The sequence below is a fragment of the Zootermopsis nevadensis genome, unplaced genomic scaffold (genome assembly GCF_977971745.1).
Source record: "Zootermopsis nevadensis isolate Lab colony 2312 unplaced genomic scaffold, Znev_1.0 Znev_ptg000061l, whole genome shotgun sequence".
Classification (NCBI taxonomy): domain Eukaryota; kingdom Metazoa; phylum Arthropoda; class Insecta; order Blattodea; family Termopsidae; genus Zootermopsis; species Zootermopsis nevadensis.
In genome coordinates this window covers 4,152,095-4,175,731 of record NW_028259192.1, presented here as the reverse complement: position 1 = coordinate 4,175,731, position 23,637 = coordinate 4,152,095, and the positions used below count along the sequence as shown (strand labels likewise).

The 23,637-nt window shown below is 34.0% G+C and overlaps 1 protein-coding gene across 4 annotated transcripts in view; it reads right to left on the bottom strand.

The window, feature by feature from the left end:
- Window positions 1-1,111: 1,111 nt before the first annotated feature.
- The window catches only part of LOC110838369 (dual specificity mitogen-activated protein kinase kinase 7), a 42,452-nt gene continuing 19,926 nt past the window's right edge, over window positions 1,112-23,637 (bottom strand). The window contains exons 9-12 of one of the 4 annotated variants that reach the window (XR_002546085.2): window positions 12,474-13,016; window positions 8,322-8,532; window positions 2,812-2,911; window positions 1,112-2,665 (exon numbers count right to left, since the gene is read on the bottom strand). Coding sequence is in view for 2 of the 4 variants with exons in the window: in XM_087340662.1 (XP_087196788.1) it covers window positions 8,364-8,532; window positions 12,474-13,016 (712 nt within the window). In the remaining 2 variants the exon portion in view is untranslated. Of the gene's footprint in view, window positions 8,533-10,932; window positions 10,972-12,473; window positions 13,017-23,637 lie in introns of all 4 variants that reach the window. The other 3 variants (XR_015532639.1, XM_022081498.2, XM_087340662.1) reach the window with 3 other exon arrangements.

Genomic DNA, 23,637 nt, shown 5'->3' with positions numbered 1-23,637 from the left:
CCTTCAATGTGCACTCAATTTGGTCAAGTTACTTCTGGCACTGCAAAATAAACGTACACTGATTTGTTGTAAAAATATTTGGAATTTGATTTCTTTTGCATAATTCATGCTCCTTTTTCTCAGCCAGCAATGGAAGAGTTTATTTTTTTAATCGAATGATAATTTAAGGTACCATATTATCTTTTACAACCTGCCAATAAATGTTTAAATAACATACATGAAAAATTATCTCATCATAATACTGATTTTCTTCATTCTGACTTCAAAGTCATATGTAAATCCACTGGTCTGAAACATTTTTTGCTTAACGTTTATCAAGCATACTGCTAAACCATTAAACACAACAGCAGCCCCTAATTTCAGGGATTTAAATCCCCTATACCCACACAATAAAGGTTAATTTATACACCCAAATTAATAGAACAAAGAAGAAGAAAAATACAAGTCATGTGAACAAAAGCTGCATGTGCATTTTGTAACATTTTAAAAAATATATATAAATGCTTTTCCTATAAACCTTTTGCCAATATAGTCCTTGCTTAACATAAGTCTGCATGTATAAAGTGAAGCTTTTGCAGCGACTGAAGTTGATGAAAGACGCTTGGGTTAGAAGCCGTGTCAGGTGGCTGAGTGGTGAATAAAACATATCTTCTGCCAACATTCAAGAACAATCTCTGTTCTCATCCTCAGGGCTGCTGCATAACAAATCTGATTCTCTGTAGCGACAGTCTTTCATCAGAATAAGTCCTATGTTTTAATTCTTACCAAAATAATCCATTGTGTAGATGAAATCTCCATCATTTTCTTTCCTCACAGATTCTTAAACTGCGACAGGGTTTAATCCAACCTCATCTCTTTTCCTAAAATCTGTTCGTTCACCATTTTCCCTCTTGATGGAATTCACATCATGAAACCTAATACATAGTTAGTTTAAAGTGGCAGGGGGAAATTAGTTTGAATTTATATTTATAAGCAGTGATTATTTTGAGATTAGATTCTAATCACAATTATTCCTATACATTTTACAAAACTCAAAAATTTACATTTGAAATTAAGTAAAATATTATTCGGTTGAATCGTATCTCTCAGCCTCCTCATAAAATGTTAGATGTACACATGTAATTTTACTTTTATTATCACAGATGTTAACTACAGAAAACTGTATGATTAAACACAAGGTGACACTCCTCTCACATACATTCACAACCGAACCTTAAATTGCTTGCTGTTATCTTGGTTTCCACATTCTATCAGTTGTCTCTATTTTTACCTTAAACTGAACACTTCTGAAACTTCTTTCAGATTCTTCTCTACAATTTTCAGTGTATCTGATCAGGGTTCATAAATACCACAAATACTTTATGGGATATCATATTAACTCTTCTGCACATTACGTCAAAAATTTACACAAAACTATACAGCATGAAAAATGGTGACACTAATAATTAGTTTTTTGTAATACAATAAAAAAAGTGTTTAATTGTATTACAAACTAAAAAGAAAAGGAACTATAAACATTTTATTGGGACATCTGGTAACCCTGAGTATGTTTCAATAAACTTTGACATCACTGCTCAATATATATTTTCTCGTTATTAACTAATTTTATAATACATACTAATTTTGACTTCCCAGATCATTTTACTTGATTATCCTATTGTACAATTACAATGTTTGCAGTCAAAAGGTTATCTCAAAGGCAGCTAGTTTGTTGTACACATTTTCTAACTTTTAAGCAAGAATTTGTCAGTAGCAAATTACATTTTGGAGAAAAAAATCTCTTCGCTGGGCAGCATCACCAAAATATTTACAAAACAAAAACCAGTAAAAAGATTAAAATAACATATCTCACACACAACTCATCACTATAAAAATTTGAAATGAACATTTCATGGCACAAGATATACACACACTTTTGTTTAATTATCAAACTTTAAATTCTTGGTTGTCTGTATTAGTACCTAAAAGTTACTGTAAAAAAACAAGAGAAAAAGGCCAAATTACAGAAAACTGAGCAAAGCTGAAGTTAAGAAATAATATTATGCTCATTTAAGCACTGCTGTCATATCAGGTACATTAACAAGTTCTTCTGTTGCTGAAAGTACAGCCAGACTGTACAACAGATCTCACTTTACTTTCATCAATATAGTATCAGTAAACACGAAAGATGAAACTTGCAGTGGACGACACATATCAACGTCAGATCATTTTGATGTTTCAGACAACTTCGTAGGAATTCCGAGCTTACGACATGCAAAAGTGAACGGAAGTATGTCAGTTGCGATATTTGAAGCCATCGTCACCACTATAGAAATTTTCAGGTCAATATGTTTCAAATGCAATTTGTGTCCAATATTTATTCAGTTTATTATAAGATGAGATACTAGTTTATCTTCAATGCAATGTTATAGGCACTGGAGTTCAATATAAGTACAACATTTATTGTTTACTTTTCACATCTTGCTATTAAAATCAGTATAAGTCTTTACGTAGAGAAACAAGTATGCATCATATTAGATAGATATTTTGAAAACAAATACTAGATGGTAAGATGTTACTGTAGAAAGTGTGATCAGATGCAAGGCGCACTCCTTACACAGTGACCTTGAAAGTGCTTGCTGTTGTCTTGGTTTACATATTCTAATAGTTCTCTTGAAGAATGAGCCTGCAGACCAACCAAGACATGATTTCAAGTTCAATTGAAAATTAATACACACAAAAAATATTGAAACAGCTTAATTATCAATATTTCAATAGGACCATTGCAATTTGAATCTCAATGGATTAAAATAATAATACTATTTGTCATACCTATGTTGAATGCAACTGGATATTTTGAGTGTAGGCAGAATTAGCTTTTAGACCGTGAGAGGCACCATGTCTTCTAGCTTCATTCAAAAGGAAAAAAAACCTGAAAAGCAATTAGAATGAAACAATGAGAACTTTGCAGTTAAAACAACACAGCATACTTAAAAAAACAGATATAGAAAAATGTAAGTTTTCATTCCATTGCAAACAAAAAGGATATGACAGAGACATGACTGATGTAGATCATAGCCTTCTGGATTGTGACACCATGTACACATACGTAGTTGGCAACATTCCTCAAAATGAAGATTTCTGTCTTCTGGGTTGTTGCACCGTGTAGTCTGGTCGATGTTAACCAACGTTTAAGAGGTCATACTGCGATGAATTACCCTGGTGACAGAGGCAGTATGACCTCTGTAACGTTGGTTAACATCGGCCAGACTACACAGCGCAACAGCCCAGAAGACAGAAATCTTCATACTCACCGCTGTGAAAACCTCAAATCTTACATTCCTCAAAATATTTGGCACCCACCTACAAGACTACATGGTTTCATAAAGTAGACACAATCCACATTCTCATCACTGCAAAAACCTCAAATCTCATACGGGCTGATGATTTTCAGGTACTCAAAATGGAGGTAGCAGGAATATCAAAATAAGTGTTACAAGACAAATTATCATCAGTCCAAGGCAACATAGTGAAAACCTCAACTTACAACAAGTATATCAGTAGAAAAAAAACATTGACAGAGTGCAAAGTGGGTGAATTTTCCACATTTATATAATTTTAAGCATGAGTTTTTTCAACCTTTATACTAGAAAGTTGAGTTTTAATGTGGGCATAATACATACATGAAGGCATCCTTTAAAGTTTTCCTAAGATGTTATAACAATAATAATATATTGACATTTTAAAATTATTATTGATGTTGTTGTTTTTTATTTTATATGTTAAGTATCTGAGTACAAATATGCACCAGCAGCAGACACAGTCAGGTAACTATCAAAGACAGCCGTCTTCCAGTTTGCTGAACCCTGGTGAAGGAGAAAGCAAGTACCTCTGGAACATCAGTGAACTCCTACCAGACTATATAGCACAATAACCCAGAAGAAATCCATCTTCACGCTTGCTACCACAAGAACCTTAAATCTATCTCAGATATGGTTACCACAATTCCTGGTTTAGAGACTTTATTCCTGGCATCCTGGCCAGTTTGTAGTTTTGTCCCGGGTTCTCCCATTTTTTCAATATTAGCCAAGAGGTTTTATATGCATGCACAGGTATTTATGAACCACAGCTCATACTGCTGTAATTGTGACCAACTGTGTGGAGTATCGTAATTTGTTGTCATGCGTTCTCAATTCCAGTCGCTACAGTTATGTTGGTAATCTGAAGATGAAGAGGGGATAAACTTGTACAGTAAAACAGTTATCAAGCATCTGAGTTGTTTGTAGACGCTATTGTGCTAGATATACTGTTTTCTTCTTTATTTATTCAAAATTATAAAACAGAGTTATAAGTAAGATTTGAGGTTTTCACAGCGGCGAGTATGAAGATTTCTGTCTTCTGGGTTGTTGCGCTGTGTAGTCTGGTTGATATTTACCAACGTTTCAGAGGTCAGGGCCTGATGATGAGGCAGTATGACCTCTGAAACGTTGGTAAACATCGACCAGACTACACAGAGCAACAACCCAGAAGACAGAAATCTTCAAAACTTTAATGTTTTCAGCTACAGCTACTTTATAGGTATATTGCCTGGTGCCTGGATATTTTTGACATGTAATAAGAAATCACTACTATTATAAGTATACATATTCACAGATACAATTTCCAGACAAGTAATTAAAGATTAGGATATGAGGGCTTCAAATGTATATAATCAGTACATATGAAATTAAAAATAAGAAATAATGATCAAGAAATTAAAATAATTTCTAGTATCACTGAGCAGTAGAATCACATATGGACACTGAGATAATACCAAAATATTATAGCTGCGCAGCTATTATGCAAAAAGCACAGTTTGTCATTCTGAACCAAAATTTTGAAAAAGTTTCAAATTTTGGGGTTTCAAAAAGAATATTCTCCAATTTAACCCCAAAACTAAATACAGCATTTTGTGTGTAAAGCTTCAATACAAAGTCAGATATAGCCATGAAACAAGGAAGTGGGCTCATAAAGATAGAATGCCAATTTTCACTTCACAGCTGTGAAAAGAGGGCATAGCAAAGATCCTTACACACAGTTATATGGCATCTGTTGAGCGTAAAGTGGACCAGAAGGAAAGCTTTACATGCTCAAATTTAAATTACACACCAAATAATCAATAATTTTTGTGCAAATTCTGAAATTAGTGATTTGTCACCACATCACTCAGGTGCTGTGACTGACGTACTGATATATTATAACATTAATATATCACACAATGTTAAAAATGTTTCAAATTGCAAGGAGACAACTTATGCCTTCATCTTCAAAATGGAAACAAAAACTGCCAATTGCTGTCACAACTGAAGTACTGATTTAAAAATCTATTTTGTGGGAGAATGACATGCAAGATTAGCCAGTGCTTGGTAACAAGAATGACAGACATCCAGGCTATTTTACAGAGATGAAGTGAAATTTGTTACCTATTTCAAGGTACAATCCTGATATCTTTCAGTAATGAATGGTAAATCATAAAAATCAGGAAAATCAGCTACAAAATTTAATATGCAGAAGTTCCAAACGTGAGCTTCGATAAAGATATAACTGACTACTGTCAAGTATAAAAATATACAACACTAGAAAGGTACACACTCACTGGTTCAAGTGGTTTCAGTTAAAATATCACGATGATTAGTAATTACTTAAAATTTAGTGTATTTTGTGATTGCTATAAACACTGTCTTGTGGTATATATATATATATATAGGAAGCTTAAACTGGGATTACCAGATGTCCTAAGGCATGGAGACAGAATGCACTGTAATTAATCTATCCTTCTGCACTACCAACACTAATATAATTAACATATAGACAGTTACTGAAATAAAGAAAACAACTCAAAATAAAACAATAAGAAATACTTCTAATAAGCATTCTGTCATATAATTATTATTTAAAATCAGAGTTAATTAACTTGTCATATAATGTAACTATAAAAACCAAAAATCTTTAACACCATTTCATTACATCATTAAAAACAATTATGATTTAATAAAAAAAACAGATAAAAATATATTAAATAAAAATAAAGATCTTAGACAAGTAGAATCTTGGAACATTTTATAACACAGTTTTGATAATTAACTCATGGGCACAGGGCATCTGGTAATGCTAGCTTAAGCAGTCAGAATACCTGCATTTTTCTCAACTTCAGCTTTAACTCCTGTTGTAATGATGTAGTACCATGATTTTAAAAATCTTAACTTCATGATTTATGTTAGGAGAGTACAAATTTGTTTTTTAAGCTTGAAGAAATATCATAAACCAGAAGACAAAAACATGCATTGTTTCATTAAAATGCATTTTACCATACTACTAGTCAACATGTTCAGGTATCATTTTTCAATGTAAAGTATGCCAATTTGATCACAATATTTCTGTTATGCACACCACAAAGCAGATTAAATATCAACATATGAGCATTATGTTCTAAGACACAGCTATTTCTTTGCGGTTACAACTTTTCCACATGTAAATTATAGGGAGGATAAATATTTGTTTCATTTAACAGCAGCAGCAAGGCTTACTACGGCTGAATTTTGAATTTTAAATTGTATTGCATTATCCATGTCTCCTTTTACCGTCATAATATAATCACTCCCCACTTAATGGTACCTGCACCTTGTCATGGTCGTGGGGCTTGAGTACCTCAGTGCTGGTGGTAGTATAGCTACTAGTAGGGCCTCCAGGGCCAGATTGGTCGAGGGGGAGAGGTCAGACTAAGACAGGTAATCTGGACCTCCAGGTTGGGGGTTGGTCGCAAGGCTAACAACCTTGCACCGTAAAAAGGAAGATGTTTCGAAACCTCGATCAAATCCTCGGACAGACGGACTTAAAAGCGGACCAAATGGAAGAGGAGAATTGAGGATGCCATGGACCGAATACGGACCGGAGAGCCATAGAAGAAGAAGAATAATATAATCACTACAGTGCCATGGAGCAGAGTCCTTAAGAAGCTGATAGTCACATGGTTCTCCAAGAAATTCACTGCATTTTATGGAACTTGAAGATTCATTACTGTCTTTACAAAATCTTGACCCAATCCCAAAAGCCACCACGGTACTTTCACAAGAAAACCCCGAAGAGGGGTCACGACGGTCAAGCTGACCATAGACAATGAAAAAATATCCCAAAAGAATCTAGTCCACATCCTCATATGCAATTTCTTTATGACAGACTTTGATATTACCCTCTCATCTACAACTAGGTCTTGCAAGTTGACTCTTCACGCTAGTTTTCAAAACCAATATTTGGTGTACATTTCTGAATTATGTGTGGTACAGGTCCCACCCATCGTATCCTCCTCAATTTAGTCACTATAGAAAAACTATCAGTACAAACATACTGTAACAAGAAATTTAATTCTTAATTACATGTTGGTACACACTGTTGTTATTATGTTTGAAGCTTCTTCCATCGTCAGTGTTACATACATCTTCTGCAATAAAATTTCTTTTGTTGCTACCTCCTCTAAAGATAATTCTGGGCAACACTTGCCTAAAAACTCAAGTCCATTCAACATGAGTACATTTCAGTACATTTTGGTTAAGACTAGTCCAGCCAGTCTGAACTTACTCGTACATGCACCATGAACACACTGTTTTATACAAATGTGGCCAATCAAATTTTGGTCAGAATCATTCTAATTATGTTGTGGTACATTATTAGAATTTACAGATTCAAATTCTAATACCCAATACTAATATGGACACGAATTTTGTTCTCACTATAAACTAAAGTTCTAGAAGATGTCAGGGAGTTTTACTTCCTCATGCCTGCATGCCTTATGTAACTAGAACACTGTAAAACATGAAATTATAAGATATTTAACTATGTAAATTACACTCAACCATTACAAATATGGTCAATATACTTGACAGACAAGACAGTTGGACATTTCAAATACAATCAGTATGTATGTTCACCATAAAATCTTGACTAGTATAAAAATGCATTTTAGAACTTGACCATAGCCTAGTTGACTGTTGCTTAACACAGTTCCTTTAATTAATTTACATTATCTCCTAGAATTGTGGGAAGAAATATCTTCTAACCCTCTGATACAATGCCCAGATTATGAATTGTGTAAAAAATGCAAACCAAAATTTACCTTTGAAAACAAGGTAGTTACAGAGGAAATAAGGTAAATATAAATAACTAAACTATGAACACTGTAGAATTTGGGTTATATTTCCAAAGAATGTATGTCTATTTGGATTTAAAAAGATATTTCCCACAGTCCTACGAATAAAGAATTCTAGGCCACTGCCATGAAAATAAAACTCATAGGTACAACTGCATACACTTCACATCAATCACACAATCATCGTAAGATTCCAAGTCTATCAGAGGTCTTGGAAGTCTCCTGCACCAAACACACGCCTCTGTGGCTCTGGTGTGTAGTGAAATCGTGCTCGAAAATGCTCCACACGCCGGTGCTGGGGTGACCCAGGGACGGAGCTGCTTTCTGATAGTCGACGAGGTGGAGGTTGAGGAGGAGAGGGCGACACATATCTACAAACACACAATCAAGAATCAGATGATAAGTTAGGACAACTTTTTGGAGTTTTGACCTTCTAATATTTCTTCTTGTTCTCAAGAAATAAGCGTGCCAAATTTTGGCAGTTACGTTATCTGTCCTTAAGCCATAAGCAAACATAAATGCATCCACACACTTGCACACACACCTACTGTTTCAATTTCATATATAGGACCATTAAGCTGAAAAGTATTTGCAAAATATTTATTTTATGAAGTATCCAGATCCTTTATGTACAATATGTTGTCGAAAACATTCTGAGCTTAGATGATAAAATTTACACAACCAAAGTACCATGTAATTTCTGTAGGACCATTATAGTCTGAATACAAGGTGGTTCAGCTTACAGTCCAGTGACTCACCGTTTGTTTAGATGTAATTACTTACATAAAGAATCATAAAGAAGAACGTTCACAAGTTCAAATGGAAATACCTATTGAACTTACAGAGGTTCAAACCTGAAGCATGTAGTTTGATAAACACTTAGATATTTTATTATCAGATAAAGAAATATTGTAAGAAAATATTTTTTCCCTAAAGTTTTACGTTTTAACCACAGACCTAATGTACACTACGTTACAAATTTGTTTTATAATTAATAATTTAAATATTAATAGATCACAAGCCACACACAGTTCAATAAAAACATTATGTGCCATTAGAACATGGCCCAAGTTAGATTGAAATATGCAATGATGTAAAAAATAATATGACATTAAAATAAAAGCTGAAGGTGGCTGTCTTCTAGGTTATTGGGCCATCATCAGGATGGAGGTACCAAGGACCTCTGAAACGTTGGTAAACGTCTGACTACATGGTGAAACAACCCAGAAGATGGATATCTTCAGACTCACAGCCATGAAAACCTCAAATCCTACAAAATACAAGCTGTATAGATAAATATTATTTATATATTTACTTTATTATACTGAAGAAAGGCATAAACACTTATTTTTGTACTGTTTATAAGTTGTTAGTGCAACAAGTAAGAAAATATGTGTAAAGCATATCAATTCTGGTATGTTACTTCACTCTGTTACTACCTATAGATTTAAAATTTGTGAATGCTAATTTCTGATATATATATATAACAGGTGAGGAGGATAAGCTAGGACCTCCAATATAAAATTTGATCCCAACTTACAAGATGACAGAATAAGAAACCATTTGTTAAATTACCTTGAAATCATAGGACTTACAGAAAAATGACTGACCATAAAATGTGTTGTCTCATTTTTCTCTACAACATTAACAAGTTTCTTGCTCCAATAAATATTAAGTGAGGCACACTTGGGATGCACGCACACAGACACACATTTAGGTCTCCATGTAAAATGATCATAATTTTTCTCAGATTTTAACCAAAATTAAAATGAGAGATGAAGTTTAGTAAAACTAAGTAAGCACTTCTCTTCAAACCTCATCTTTATCTTCTAATTAGAGTAAATCAAACTTCTGTTGCTTCTGATTTAATTTACACAAAAGTAAATTAAGTCAAATTATATTTTCGTAATTCTTTTTAAGAGCAATACACAGACTCTTTATGCAGGAATACATACAAATTGTTGGAAAATGTATCCTGAATGAAAATTTATGAAATTGATATTAATATTAAAGGTTAACATACTTCTTCCATTCTGGAATATACACCCACAACCCTAATGTTTCTGACTGTGTAACATACTGAACAAGTATTGTTATTATGCGTAATTACAGTATAATCTACATTTGTTTCTCAGTTTGAAGTTTCTCCACATTTAGCGCACAATTTTTATGTTGGTAGACCAGTTACGTCCTCTCCATTTAACTCTCTAGGCACTAACAATGAGTTTAACTTCTTCATCCTTTCTATGTAATCGTGCCTTTTTGACAATTTAAATAAATTTCCTTGGCCATATGTTATAAAGCAGGATTTCTATGTACATTATACCTAGCAGCTGTTGTGCAGCAAGTAACTTAATGAGATGTATGACAAAGATATTCTAACAAAGCTTGAACAAACACTGATGGATTAATAACCAATATTATGAGTTATCTTTTAATAAAAATGATTATATTAGTCAATCAAACATAAGATATTCTACCTTTCATAATGTGTGAGTTAATTATATAACACATTTACAACAAATAACGAATCCTCACAAGAGAACATAGGAAGCAGAGTAAAAATTAAACTCACTTAGTTTAATGATTCATCATGTTATAAATTATAAACAATCACAGAAACTAAGTAAAGTACATGTAATCTATATATACTGTGTGTGTAAATTGTTAGGTACAGTTCCACAAAGTTAATTTCATACACATCGTGTTACATTCAAAATGTATGCGTATCACAGATATACCCATTCAAATTCAATGCATTTCTTACGAACCTTATTTACTTTGCTGGTAATGAATAATTTGGTTGTGCACTGCAATAAACAAAGGAATCTTGTATGAAAAATACTTGCTCACACTTCAATACGCGATTACACAATAACACAAAGAAAAACACAAATATGAAAAGCATAAATTATTGTGCTTAACATACTGCGGCCACATCTTTTCTATACTTTTGTTTTTGTTTCAATTCCTATCTGCTATCATTATATTTAGGTAATTAGATGATTAGTAAAAAATGTATACTATACATAAAATATCTAGCAAAATATATCAAATATCTAGGATTTTTCCTGATGCTGTCCCTACAAAATATGTACTGTCCTCTTGAAATGTTAAGATACTTGTAGACATATTCATGTATAGTGGACAGCTTCACACCTACATACTTCATCAACATCTAATAGTTTTTTCCCCTCCAGTTTTATTAAAATTTAAGTGGCAAAGTGGAAATATTTTATACAGTACTGCATAACTTAGAATGGACCAGCTTTCATCTAATTTTAAAAATAAAAATTAGAAATATTCAATTTTACATCTGCTAGTTACATACTGAATTTGAAGATCTGATAAACTGTCTTGAGAATAAAAGAGGCCACTTACAAATAAAATTAAACTTGCACTTTTTCCCAGGACAAACATTTGAATTCAACTAATTGAGCAACCAAAATTAAATTCCATGTTTTGACTGTATACCTACAGCAAGGAGCACATGACAAGCAGACAGCAACAACAACAACAATAATAATAATAGTAATTTATTTTAGTATGAGCCGGGATATCTCAGTCAGTATAGTGACTAGCTATGGGCTGGATGGCCGGGGTTCGATCCCTGACGAGGGCGGAGGATTTTTCCTCTAGCCTCTGCGTCCAGATAGGCTCTGGGGCCCACCCAGCCTCCTCTACAATGGGTACCGGGGTCCTTTCCCAGGAAGAACGCCTGTATGGCACGTAGTGAGACAAACTTCAATTTATTTTAGTATGCTACATCAGCAGACAATGGGAGGGTTAGGAGAGTTAAACTTCAAATTGATCACGCCCTAATGGGGTGTGATATGGCTCAGGTTGGTGTCATTGACACAATTTCTTTTGTGAGAGATGACTACATAACACATGGCCTACGCCTAAATTCTTGAGGCAAGAGGAGACTGATGAATCTGATTGTGCTCAAAGTACAGGTGGTGGTCATTTGTCAAGTGTCACATCATATGGATACAGACCACTCTGAAAGTTGAATGTTTTGCTTCATAATTAGGTACTTACATGTTTCCATAACACCTGATGTAACACAGTGTATTAACACTGTCTTATTATCAACCTCAAGGCAATCGTAAAAATTTTAAGAAGTGTTTCTGTTATCACAATTACAGAAGATCTGTAGCCAATGAACTGACCAGATTTTAGTTTGACACAGATGTAAAATTTTATTGTAAACAGAAGTGTACATTAACAGCAGTCTCTTTTCCAGCCTGATATTATTCTGAAATATAATATTACAATGCTCTATAATCATGCAGCATGTCTGTAAACTCACCTCCTAGACAGGGATGGTGAACCTTCAACAAATCCTCTTCTTACAGGTGAGACATCAAGGAAACTCCGTCTCACCAGAAGAGGAGATGACCCAGCTCCAGGGGTACCAGTATCTGCAGGGGTAGATGAGCCCCTGTTGTGCCGTGGGGGAGGGTCTGGACTCTGACTGAGGGGTGAGTAATGGGATGGGGGACCAGGTGAAGCATGCCGGATGGGCCGAGGGGGCGGAAGATTCCTACTACGAGAATCCCCTCCACCAAGATGGAACTTAATATACGAGGCAAAACGTTTCTTAACAACACCACTAGAGTCACCTTGCTTTTGAATATCATTGCTAGATTCTGTAGATGACTGGTGAGTTAATGACTGCTGAACAGGATAGCTATTTAAATTATGGTGGTGGTGGTGATGATGTAGATGTTGGTTCTGTTGGTGATAGAACCTCTGAAGGACTAGAGGGCTTGTGTTGCCATGATGATAATGGTATTGCGGATCTGAAGGGAAGTGTTTCCGGCCTGGTATAGGTGAACCAAGAAACCCGCTCCTGGCAATGAGAAGATAAATTTGTGCCCTTGAGCCTGCCTCACAGTAGCAAAGAAAAATAAAGTTAGCTGCAAACTGTTTCAGCAGGTAGATAAGCACAATAATTTGTAAATACATATATGTCAACCAGTTAGAAGGAAGCAACAATACTAATAACTGCAGTAAACACCTATTTGAAAAATTGAAGCCAAGAAGAAATTAAAGAGAAAATTTCTACAAGAAACAAACATTTAAGCCAAGAGGAAATCAGAGTAATCATTTCTACTACAAACAGTGAAAATATATGCATGTAAAATGAGGAAAAAGATCATATTTCAATTATGTTATATTTTAAAAGAATTCATGGTTGTATTTCTTACTTATAATTCATTCCACATTCCCCAAAAGACAGATGTTGGCAACATGAACTCTATAATGCAGCATCCCAGTGTGTTACTCTTCAGATACTTGATGTTTGTTTTAACTGTCACTTTCACACAAACTGTTATCATTTTCTAAGTGTTTAAGTACATCAAACACTCATAAAATAGCCTCCTAGATAGCAGAAACACAAACACCCACCTGTCCCCTCCCCATTAAAACAATATACACCACTCCCCATAGCATTCAATATCAACAGATGAAAAGAGACACTTCAAAGTTAAAGCAACAATTTCATACATGCAACTACAGAAACAAAAAACATATGATCTCCCTACCAAATACTTTCTTTTATAAATAAAGCACCATCACACCAAGTATCATCTACCTGTGCCACTAAGTTTTAAAAAAAATCTGAACATTTAAAAGTTCTACTGCTTCAAATTTATCACATTTTAAAAACATTTATATAAATTTTTGACTAGACCAAGGTTTTTAATACACAAGTGCACATCAAACCTGAAGATGGCCACACATACTTCAATAAACACTTAGAAAATAGATCAAGCATAAGTTAGCATGCAATGCTATAATCATGTACAGGACATGAGAAAGAACTAGAATCTTAGAAACAAATGTTTTATAAAATGTAGAAATTTTCAAATGACAGCAAAGGAAAACCTTTTAGGCACAAAAATGTGAAATGGCTAGGCCTAGTTAAATTTTCTAAAAAGCATTTCAAAAGGATTTATTTTATTTCCCCAACTTATTTCTGTTAAGTCTGAGGTGATGAATAATTGACATTTGTGATTTCACAAAGTTCCACGTCTTCATACAGAATATGTTGTGAAAAAGTACTAAAAGAATATATTATGGTCTCCCATTATCACACAGAGCCACAAACACAGACCATTTAAGACAAGTGCATTATGTAAGCAGCCAGTTATCCATGCTAAATAAAATTTTAACACAGATTCCATTAGGGTCTAACACTACAATGAGAGCATGTTACTTCCATCTAGTCCTGAGGTCAAGAATGAGTTGAAGCAAAATCTCCACTCTCCCCAAGTGCCTCCATGGCACGTAGTGGGTCAGCATTAATTTACTTGGAATGTTATTATGAATGTATTATTAGCTATAATGCTATTTGTTATACATGGTTGCATAACAAGATCATGTCCAAAACAGATGAGGAAACTGCATAATGGGCTCACAGAAACACATAAATAACTGAATACTTAAAACAAATTAGAAAAATTTTTGCATTAAGTTCTCATGTGTAATAAATATTTGGCTTTCCCATTCTTTTGGTAACCACGTTTCCTCACCATCTCAGTACATACAATACAAGTGAAATCTTGCTACACCCAAGCTCAGAATAATGCTAATTTTTATTACTGTTCCAAAAATTGGTTCTGTTGAAAAACTTGCATAGTAACAAATAGGAGGCAGGAATGCATTCACTGTGTGGAAGCAGATTGACTTCCTACAAAACTGCACAAGTCAGTTTTGCCAACTGCATGCACATAAGCAGAGATGGTTTGGCATTATCATATACGAATATGTGCACCTATATAGTGCATTAGCTTGTAGAGCAAGCTTTTTTTGTTTATGGTGTAGTTCTGACTTGTAAACTGTTCCCCACCACCTTGAGTATGGTGTGATGTCTGGAGGACTGCAGACAGACCACCAGAACTAAATGCATTGTAGATTGCACTCTTTCTTCTCCCTCTAACCACTTATCATGCTGATTAGGTCTATTTTCATATCATTTTAAATGTTACAATGAAATATATAACACAGGAACACAGAATGTATGGCCAAAAGGTCTCATGTCACAAAGAAGAATTAAACACCCATTCAGTTTTCACCGTCTACAACTGCCAGACATACGACTTGCTGTTTTCTTGTTGTTTGATTACTTGAAGGTAACACAATGAAAATATTACTACAAATTAAAGTACCACAAGCCCGCTGATCATGCTGGAATTTATGTAAAATTATGGCCAGAAAATATGAAGCATTTGGTAAAACAGGCAAAGACAGAAATATGATATTAAGTAAATATGGGTTCAGAACAGGGTTCAGTGGCAGGCTTTTATAAACCATTGGGTTCAACAAAAGGCAGGAAACATTTTCACTAGCTGACTAGTGGCTTCTCAAAAACTACGCTCCATGAAGTTAGTTAATGATCACAACACAGACATTAAACAAATGATACTAACTTTACACAAAATTGAGCAGCTGCATGCAAATCAAATAATAAAAGAATTTAAATTATGAAAGAAAAAGGTGAATGCAGACATTACAAACACACCATCTCATCTGCATTAAAATATTAAGTTTACATTACAGGCTAGCACGCCTAAATGCTGTCCAGTGTGATCAAATTCACAATCCCTAAATTTCTGTTTGTTTTTGTTTTTTCATATATTCAAGCTTACAAGACATGATTTACTGATACTGGTACGTAACAACTTTTTCTGGCAAACAAAGGTATAAAATTATTTAATTCTGAGATAATTTCAGTGTGCATACTCATATATCATAATGAATTCTTCTTGGGCTACTAGCCGAGTAAGGTGGTTTAATGAAAAATGTTTCCTTCATTAAACCACTTTACATGGCTGGTAGCCCGAGAATAGTTCATTATACTTAGTCGCCACAAAAGCTTCAGATCATACTCATATATTGTTTTACATTGCAACAGAACAATTACGCATGGTGGGTACAGAATAGGTGAACACTTTATTAAAATTCAATTGTGTTAAATGTGTGTATTCATAAATTAAACTGACTTACTAAATACAAAGTTTGCTGGAGACTGCCTTTCTTTAAACAGTGAAAAATCATGTTCCTGATGTTCACTGCATTGAGATTCTACGTGCATTATATAAAGTTCTCTTCAGAGTATCAGATAATTTTATATTTCTTTTCTGCAAAGTAAGACAAGATAGGGACAGGAGGTTAAAAGTGACAAAAGGTTGAGAATAGTGGCTTAAAGAATTGCATATACATAAAAAATTAGTAATAAAATTCATTAAAAATACTACAGTTAAAAATGAAAGTGTCTTGCATGAAAAAGCACAGAACAATAATTCGTAGCAAAATATACACTAAGTAAAATCAAAGAACTTCCACTTTGTGTTTTAAAATTCATCATTTAGCAACAACACTGTAAGAACAGATACAACAAAATATATTACCACATGCATGGTAGAGGTGGACTGGTATCATAACACTATTTCTCTAGCAAATACTGAAACAAAAAAGTCAGCAAACTACCAAATGGTACTGCGTTAACTGAATATAAGAGACATTAACATTGCTGTTAAACTGCCATTCAGTACAAAAATTTCAGTATTACATATTATACTGATTAACAGTCATGTTTGCCATGTTTCATGGCCAGAACCACTAAATGGATTTTAATGAAATTTAGTATTGAGGGTTAACAATAAAAGTTCTCATAAAATGTCTTTTGGTTTATGTCAGTCAAATAAAATCCCCACTCTTTGCTCGATTTCCTCAAGAACAACTCAACATATATTGTTTACATCTGTATTATATAAAAGTCAGTTGTTTGTTCATTTGCTCAGCTGTTTCTTTATTTGCATTTTTTCAAACTGGGTTTCAAAGAGGAGATATTCAAATGGGCAGAGATGTCACAGAAAATGCTCTAGCACAAGACCCAACATGTAAGATGGCCAATACAAAAATTCTCCGTAATGAAGCTAGATAGCAAAATGTTGTGTATAATGCTTCAAAGCATAATTTTCAGTGAGGTTCTTTGGTTTCAGAAGACTTCTATATAACACGGAGTGGAAAAATTTCAATGAAATAAGTTCCGTGTGAGAAATATTGCATATTATTACATTGTGAAGTGTTGGAATAATTCTGTTTAATGTGAGTTTGTGAAGTTAATGAAGAAGGCAGTTTTTTACATTCAGATAATTGGTTTTAGCCATTTACTACTTAAATATGTAAAGTAATGTGATGGATAATGCATATTTTTACATTACAAAGAGTGTATATGATACTTATTACTGTAAGCATTTGAAGTTACTTAAGAAAGAAATGTGAAATATTCAGATAATTGGTTTTACACAAGGTAATATGATGTGATGTGTGAATTAAGAGGAGAGATACTGTAGCATGGAGAGGTAACAAAAACTGATGAGACTAAGAAGTGGGAGGAATGGCAGAAAGGGAAATGGAGTCTGTCTAAAAATTGCCCTTACGACAAGGAACGTGCAGTTCATTTCCATGAATCATTGCATATTTGTTCTTATAACTAGCCAACTGTGACTATTCTCTGTTTATGTCAAATAATGGTGAGAGATAAAAATGAACATGTGCGTCCTGTTGAGAATTATATCGATAATTAAATCTTAAGACCAACATGCTCACAAATTTTTTCAGCAGCATCCAAATTCACCTTCACCCAGCAAACAGCATATTTGAAACTCGTACAGAAAGTGGTATGATACCAGATCCATTGCCAAAAGGAACAGGCTTCAACCAAAGCACATGCTGACACCATGAAGTCTCCCAAGACATCCAAAAAGGGCTCAAATTAGGTGCAAAATATATTCAATTGGTCAATTACCCCCCTCCCCCCCAAAAAAACAATTCCTGCATAGCAGCTGTTCTTAAAGCCACAGAAATCCTGAAATTCAAACCAACACAGAATTATCAGCTGCACACCATCTTTCACGTACAGCTCCAGATTCAAGAATAATTTCTGTAATCAGCTTTTTATAAATATTTATGCATAGTTAAACTTCAGCTACTTTTATGAAGGATAAGCCTGGTATTATCTCATCACATTTGGAATACTATCACAGAAGCTACTATTTTTTTTATAACACAATTAACTTGGAGTATTTGTGAATGAGATTCTGGTGTCATCCTTTGAAGAACTAACTGAACAGCAAACAGTTTTCTGATTATTTAATGATGCTGTGTCAACTTTTGTGACTATCTGGTGGGTATATTCTAACCTATAAATAATAAAAAGTTTATAATGTAAAATTAAGGCACAATTATTGCACAAATAACCCTATCACCAGATACTTCTTTCTCTTCATGTTGCACTGTTTTCTTCAACATCCGTGGTAGAATCAGAAAATCCGTAAACTACTTTTATAGTTCCCAAATAATGAAAGGGTCTAAATCTCTGTTTATGTGTGGATATGTAGAGAAGACACAAACAGAGTTCATTTTTCCATGCATATTCAGTCGGTGTACAGAGAACATGAAAGGCAGCAGTCAGCTCGCTTTGTTAAATTTTCAGAATTCAGCACTCCAGGTCATCACAACATAAGGGAGTAAACTTCTGTGTACAAATGGAAAAGATATTCTCACAAGTTTCATGATGTCAAGACTTACACTGGAAATCACCCTCATTATCCAGAAAGCTGAAGTTTCAAGCAGACTGCTCAAAGGGGAAAGTGAGGCTCGAGATATTCTCCGATAGCGATGATATCAATTACTGCAAGTTCATTCCACAAATAATAAGACCATGTGCAATACCATTCTACACTGTCATCCACTGTACATGTCATATTTTGGGCTGAAAACTTGGCTACCCCCTTTCCCCCACAGCTCATCAGTCTCGTTTGATACATGAGCATCGAACAAGAGTGACCTCCATACTTTCCATACCTAGCACCAGTTGATTACTGCTCTCAAGAATGAAAGCCTTCTTGAAGTAAGAAGAAGTATCAGAGTTAAGAAGAAGAGGTCAGATGGTGACACTTATGGAGGTTGCCCCCCCCCACCCAAAAGGGGAGAGAGAGAGAGAGAGAGAGAGAGAGAGAGAGAGAAAGAAAGCTTCCAGCAGTGGTATGACTGATGGCAGAAATATGTAACAGCACAAAGAAACTAAGTCAAAGGTGGCACAAAGTAAAACTTGACATGACGACAGGTTGAGTTCACACAGGCAAACACGCATGTTACAATATAACCTCCCAATTGAACCACCTTTATGGTTCACCATACAGTAGGATGAACAAACTGTGACAAAGCTGTCATACAGACGGATAACTTGATCAAAATCATAAAGAAATTTTGAATTAAGACATACATGGGCCAAAATTCAGACACACATCACAGTTCTTAATGCTGGTCACAAAAAAATTAAACAATGCTTGAATAAACTGATGTTCTTATACCATACGCAGATTCTTCATATATGCAATCATTATGTAAATATTGATCATGTCTTGTGTTCTGTGCGACATCTCAGAAAGACTGAATAACTGGAGACATTCTTTTCGGAAATGGTATGATAATACTGCCTGTTATTAATTTCATCTCCTTCCAGAACCATCTCGAGACGTCAGCTTACTGTGTAATTCAACATGTTATAATTTGTGGTCAGAATTAAATTTTCAACTAGAAAGCCTTCAGTGACAGAGAATGTTTTCAAAGAGATTGTATCTGCTACGGAAAATAATGTCATGGTTGAACACGACTGAATGTTTGGCTATAAGTCTGTAAACATTTTAAAACTGCTACTCCTTTAAGATACAAGACACTTCATGAGCAACACAAAATTTAGCTTCCTATGTAAAAATGTGTGTTAGTATAATGTTCATTAACGCTGAATCACAGAAATACTGCATATGCAGAGTACTTATAATTAATCAGAAATAAAGAGGAAATAATGTTTTCAAAGAGTTAAACCACCACACCAATTCATATTATGCCTAAGATGGCCGTCTTCAGACTCACAGCTGTGAAGAAAAATAGAAGTTTTCTGAATGATTAATTAATATCACACTACAATGGATATGAATGATCTTATACTTCAAATGTAGTACAGGTCACAAAGTGCCAAAGGCTTAAAAATCATAAATGACACTGTTTTTGAAAATCCCATAGTTTTTATACTGATTAAAAACACAAATGACAACTAATGTGCCTGAGACTTTCAAAACCAACACACAATCATAAACTGCATCGCACTGTATGCATGCAACGTACCATCCAAATCAATTAAAACTGTGCTCAAGACAATGAGAACATTAATAGTGAACATGGTATCATTAAAAATTAAATATATGACAACATATACAGTTGATACCCAAAATCATTGGTAATTACGATTAATAAACAGAAGCATTCCTTTGCCAGTTCACAACACAATATTTTCCACCACACACACGATATAGCTTGGTTGGTATGACTTTCACGGGTACGAGAACAAAGTGCCCAATAAATATAAAACATAATAATGACATGAGCAGCATATTAACATAACTGCACTGCACATCCAACAAGTTTTTGATTCTGAAATGTGATTTATAGATATTTAATTTAGCACGTTGGATGCTATAATAGGCAATTTGAAGGCGGCATAATATGACAGAAACACAACACATGGTAAAACCAATGCAGGGTGCCAAGTGCATTACTACAACAAAAAACAGATTTTGAAACAAGCCTCTTCATCTTATCTTCAACCTGAGGTGGAAGATTTGCTATTGCATGAAGAAATGGAAATACACAGCTTGCATATAGTTTATTAGAGGCATTTTTCCATCAAAAATAAAGCTTTTGGAATACCGGTACCTTCAGTAGTTTTACTTGCAATCCAACTATTTATTTTTTGGAATTTTTAATTTTTATGTAGCCAAATAATTTATCATTCTAAGCACGTACCCAATTGTACCAATTACAAAACCAGCATTTACCATATCTAGTAACATACATTTCATATCATTCTGATAACACAGAAAACCTTCAGACTCATTACAATATTTCTGGGCATACCAGACCAACTGTGTGAGAAAATAGCATGATTAATGGAGGCTGTTACATTTAGTGATTAATGCCATAATCTAAAAACATTATCATTATAGTAAAATTTAAAACTTTTGTGCAAATGAGCAAACCAAGAATTGCTCTGAACACCATCTGGCAGAAGAAGTGTTACTGTGTTACAAACCCACATGTATGGGTGGGGCCATTTGAAGTAAAAGCCAGCAAGGCAATATACATTATTCTAAATGTGCCATATGTGTGCGAAGAAGATAAATATTGTCTTGTAAACTATGCAGAATACCACTAAATAAACAATGTTACTGCAGAAACATTCCTGTGTAGAAAGTCAACAGTATAAAATCCAAGCAAAATCAAAGTAGAAATAAGAGAAACAAAAATTCTTCTCAAGGATGAGATTAAAATGAGGTTAATAACTTTTTAAATATGTTACTTTAATTGAAAGCAGTACCATTTCCTGACATTAACGTGATAATGACACATTCCACAGCATGCCAATCAAGTTATTTTGAGTTCTTCGTTTTTATATACCATACTATGGATAAATAAAAGTTATATTCTCTCCCTTTGTTCTAATTATTAATATAGTGTGTATCTCAAAATCTCTAGTGAAGGGCCCAAAATTTATAATACTGATACTGATATCCATTAATTGCAGATACAAATCTACTACTCTGCCCTGTCATTTACTGATTACACTGCTGGCAAAACTAATCAACATGACACAGATTTTATTGCCCAGAGGCATAAATAATGCTTCACTGTATTTTATTAATTATATGATGTGCCAAAGTATACTTCTCTCAATGGGATATGCATCTATATTTTCTGAGTTTCTTATGAGATCCTTTTCATGAATTTTATATAAAGTTTGAATGAGCATCTAAAATAGGGATTATAGTAAATCTATGTGGATAAAGATAATGTTTGGTTACAAAATGAAGTATACTTCCAGTACCAATTCAATTTTAAAGGGTACTTACAATGGTGTGTTACAATCATTATCAGTAAATTCTTGGATTTTGGCCATCGTCTTGTTTTTTTTTTAAAAAGAACGCTACATTTCGGAAGCTGGGTCTGTTTCCGTCCTCAGGTTAAAAGGGGGAGGAGCACGTATTCAGTCATATAGATGTAATTACACTATCTTAGGTAGTCCAGTGATTGAGGTTAGCTCTTTCTATTGGACCCAACTGAGGAGGTGCTCCTCCCCGCCTTTTTAACCTGAGAATGGAAGCAGATCCATTTTCAACAATGTAGTGTTCTTTTTTAAAAACACAGGCAATGGACATAGTCCAAGAATTAAGTGATTCCAATTCCAGTACCAAGTTTAACTGATATTCAACAAGTATTTCTGAAGACTTGTAAATTTATCATATAAGCTGTCATACTTTAAGTCAGTATATAATACAACAAATGACTAAAGTTTTTATACTTATAATGGCAAAATTATTCCACTGGTATAAATTAAAATTAACCTTTCTCATTTCTACAACTTTCTTACAGATCAAAGATAAGCTTTCAGACTTTTTCACTTCCTGCAAATATTGCTATGGAAAGTGTCATTATGATAAAATTCCTTTTGTGTTGACCATCTTGTACATCATATTAGAATAGCAGAAAATGCAGGAAAATCAAACTACTCATGCAAAAAACAGTGTCCATTTTATTAAAGTTACTTCAAAAATTAAAATAAAATTGTACAGTATAACAGAAAAATATTATGAAAAATGAAAGGTTACTGAATAAAATGATGTGCAGAGGCATAAATAAACATACAAGGATACAAGGGTACAGTCAGGTCTGGGGAAACATTAATCATTCAGTCAAAACATTTATTCATTTATACAAATCCAGAAAATTTATGTGAACACATACTTGAATAATCATGCAAGTCTGAAGAACTTTATGAGAAGTCAAAACACTGCATATTTCTAAGTGTTTAAAATTATTAATTGAAATTAAAGCATATTCTGTAACATGCTGATGAAATTCTATTGATTGATTCCTGTAACCACTGATTAACATGTTTGGAGCTGAAAAAGAACCCAGTAAGAAATTTGATGTTTCCTCAAAACACTGAAAAACTAAGTTACTAACTCACAATTAAAAATATGTTATACAAAGCAATAACAAAGAAAGATATCAATCAGACCATCTGCAAACAGTTCATTCCTACAATTACAACTGTGTGTCATTAAGTTCTATTTTCCAACAGAGATTATAATTATTTAGCTTGAATGTGAGGGAGTCAAACACAATCTACACGTTGCTTCACACAATTCTGCCTGCAATTACTAAACAAGTGGGGTCAATACAGAATCATAATTACAATCTTTCACTATCCGTAGGTAACATGAACATGAAGAAAACTCAAGGGGAAAAGCACCTCAACCAAAACTGCTCCACGCAAGTTTGAATTACAAAGAAAATAATTCTACAAACTGAAAAATGTAATCTTAACCATATCCCTGAAT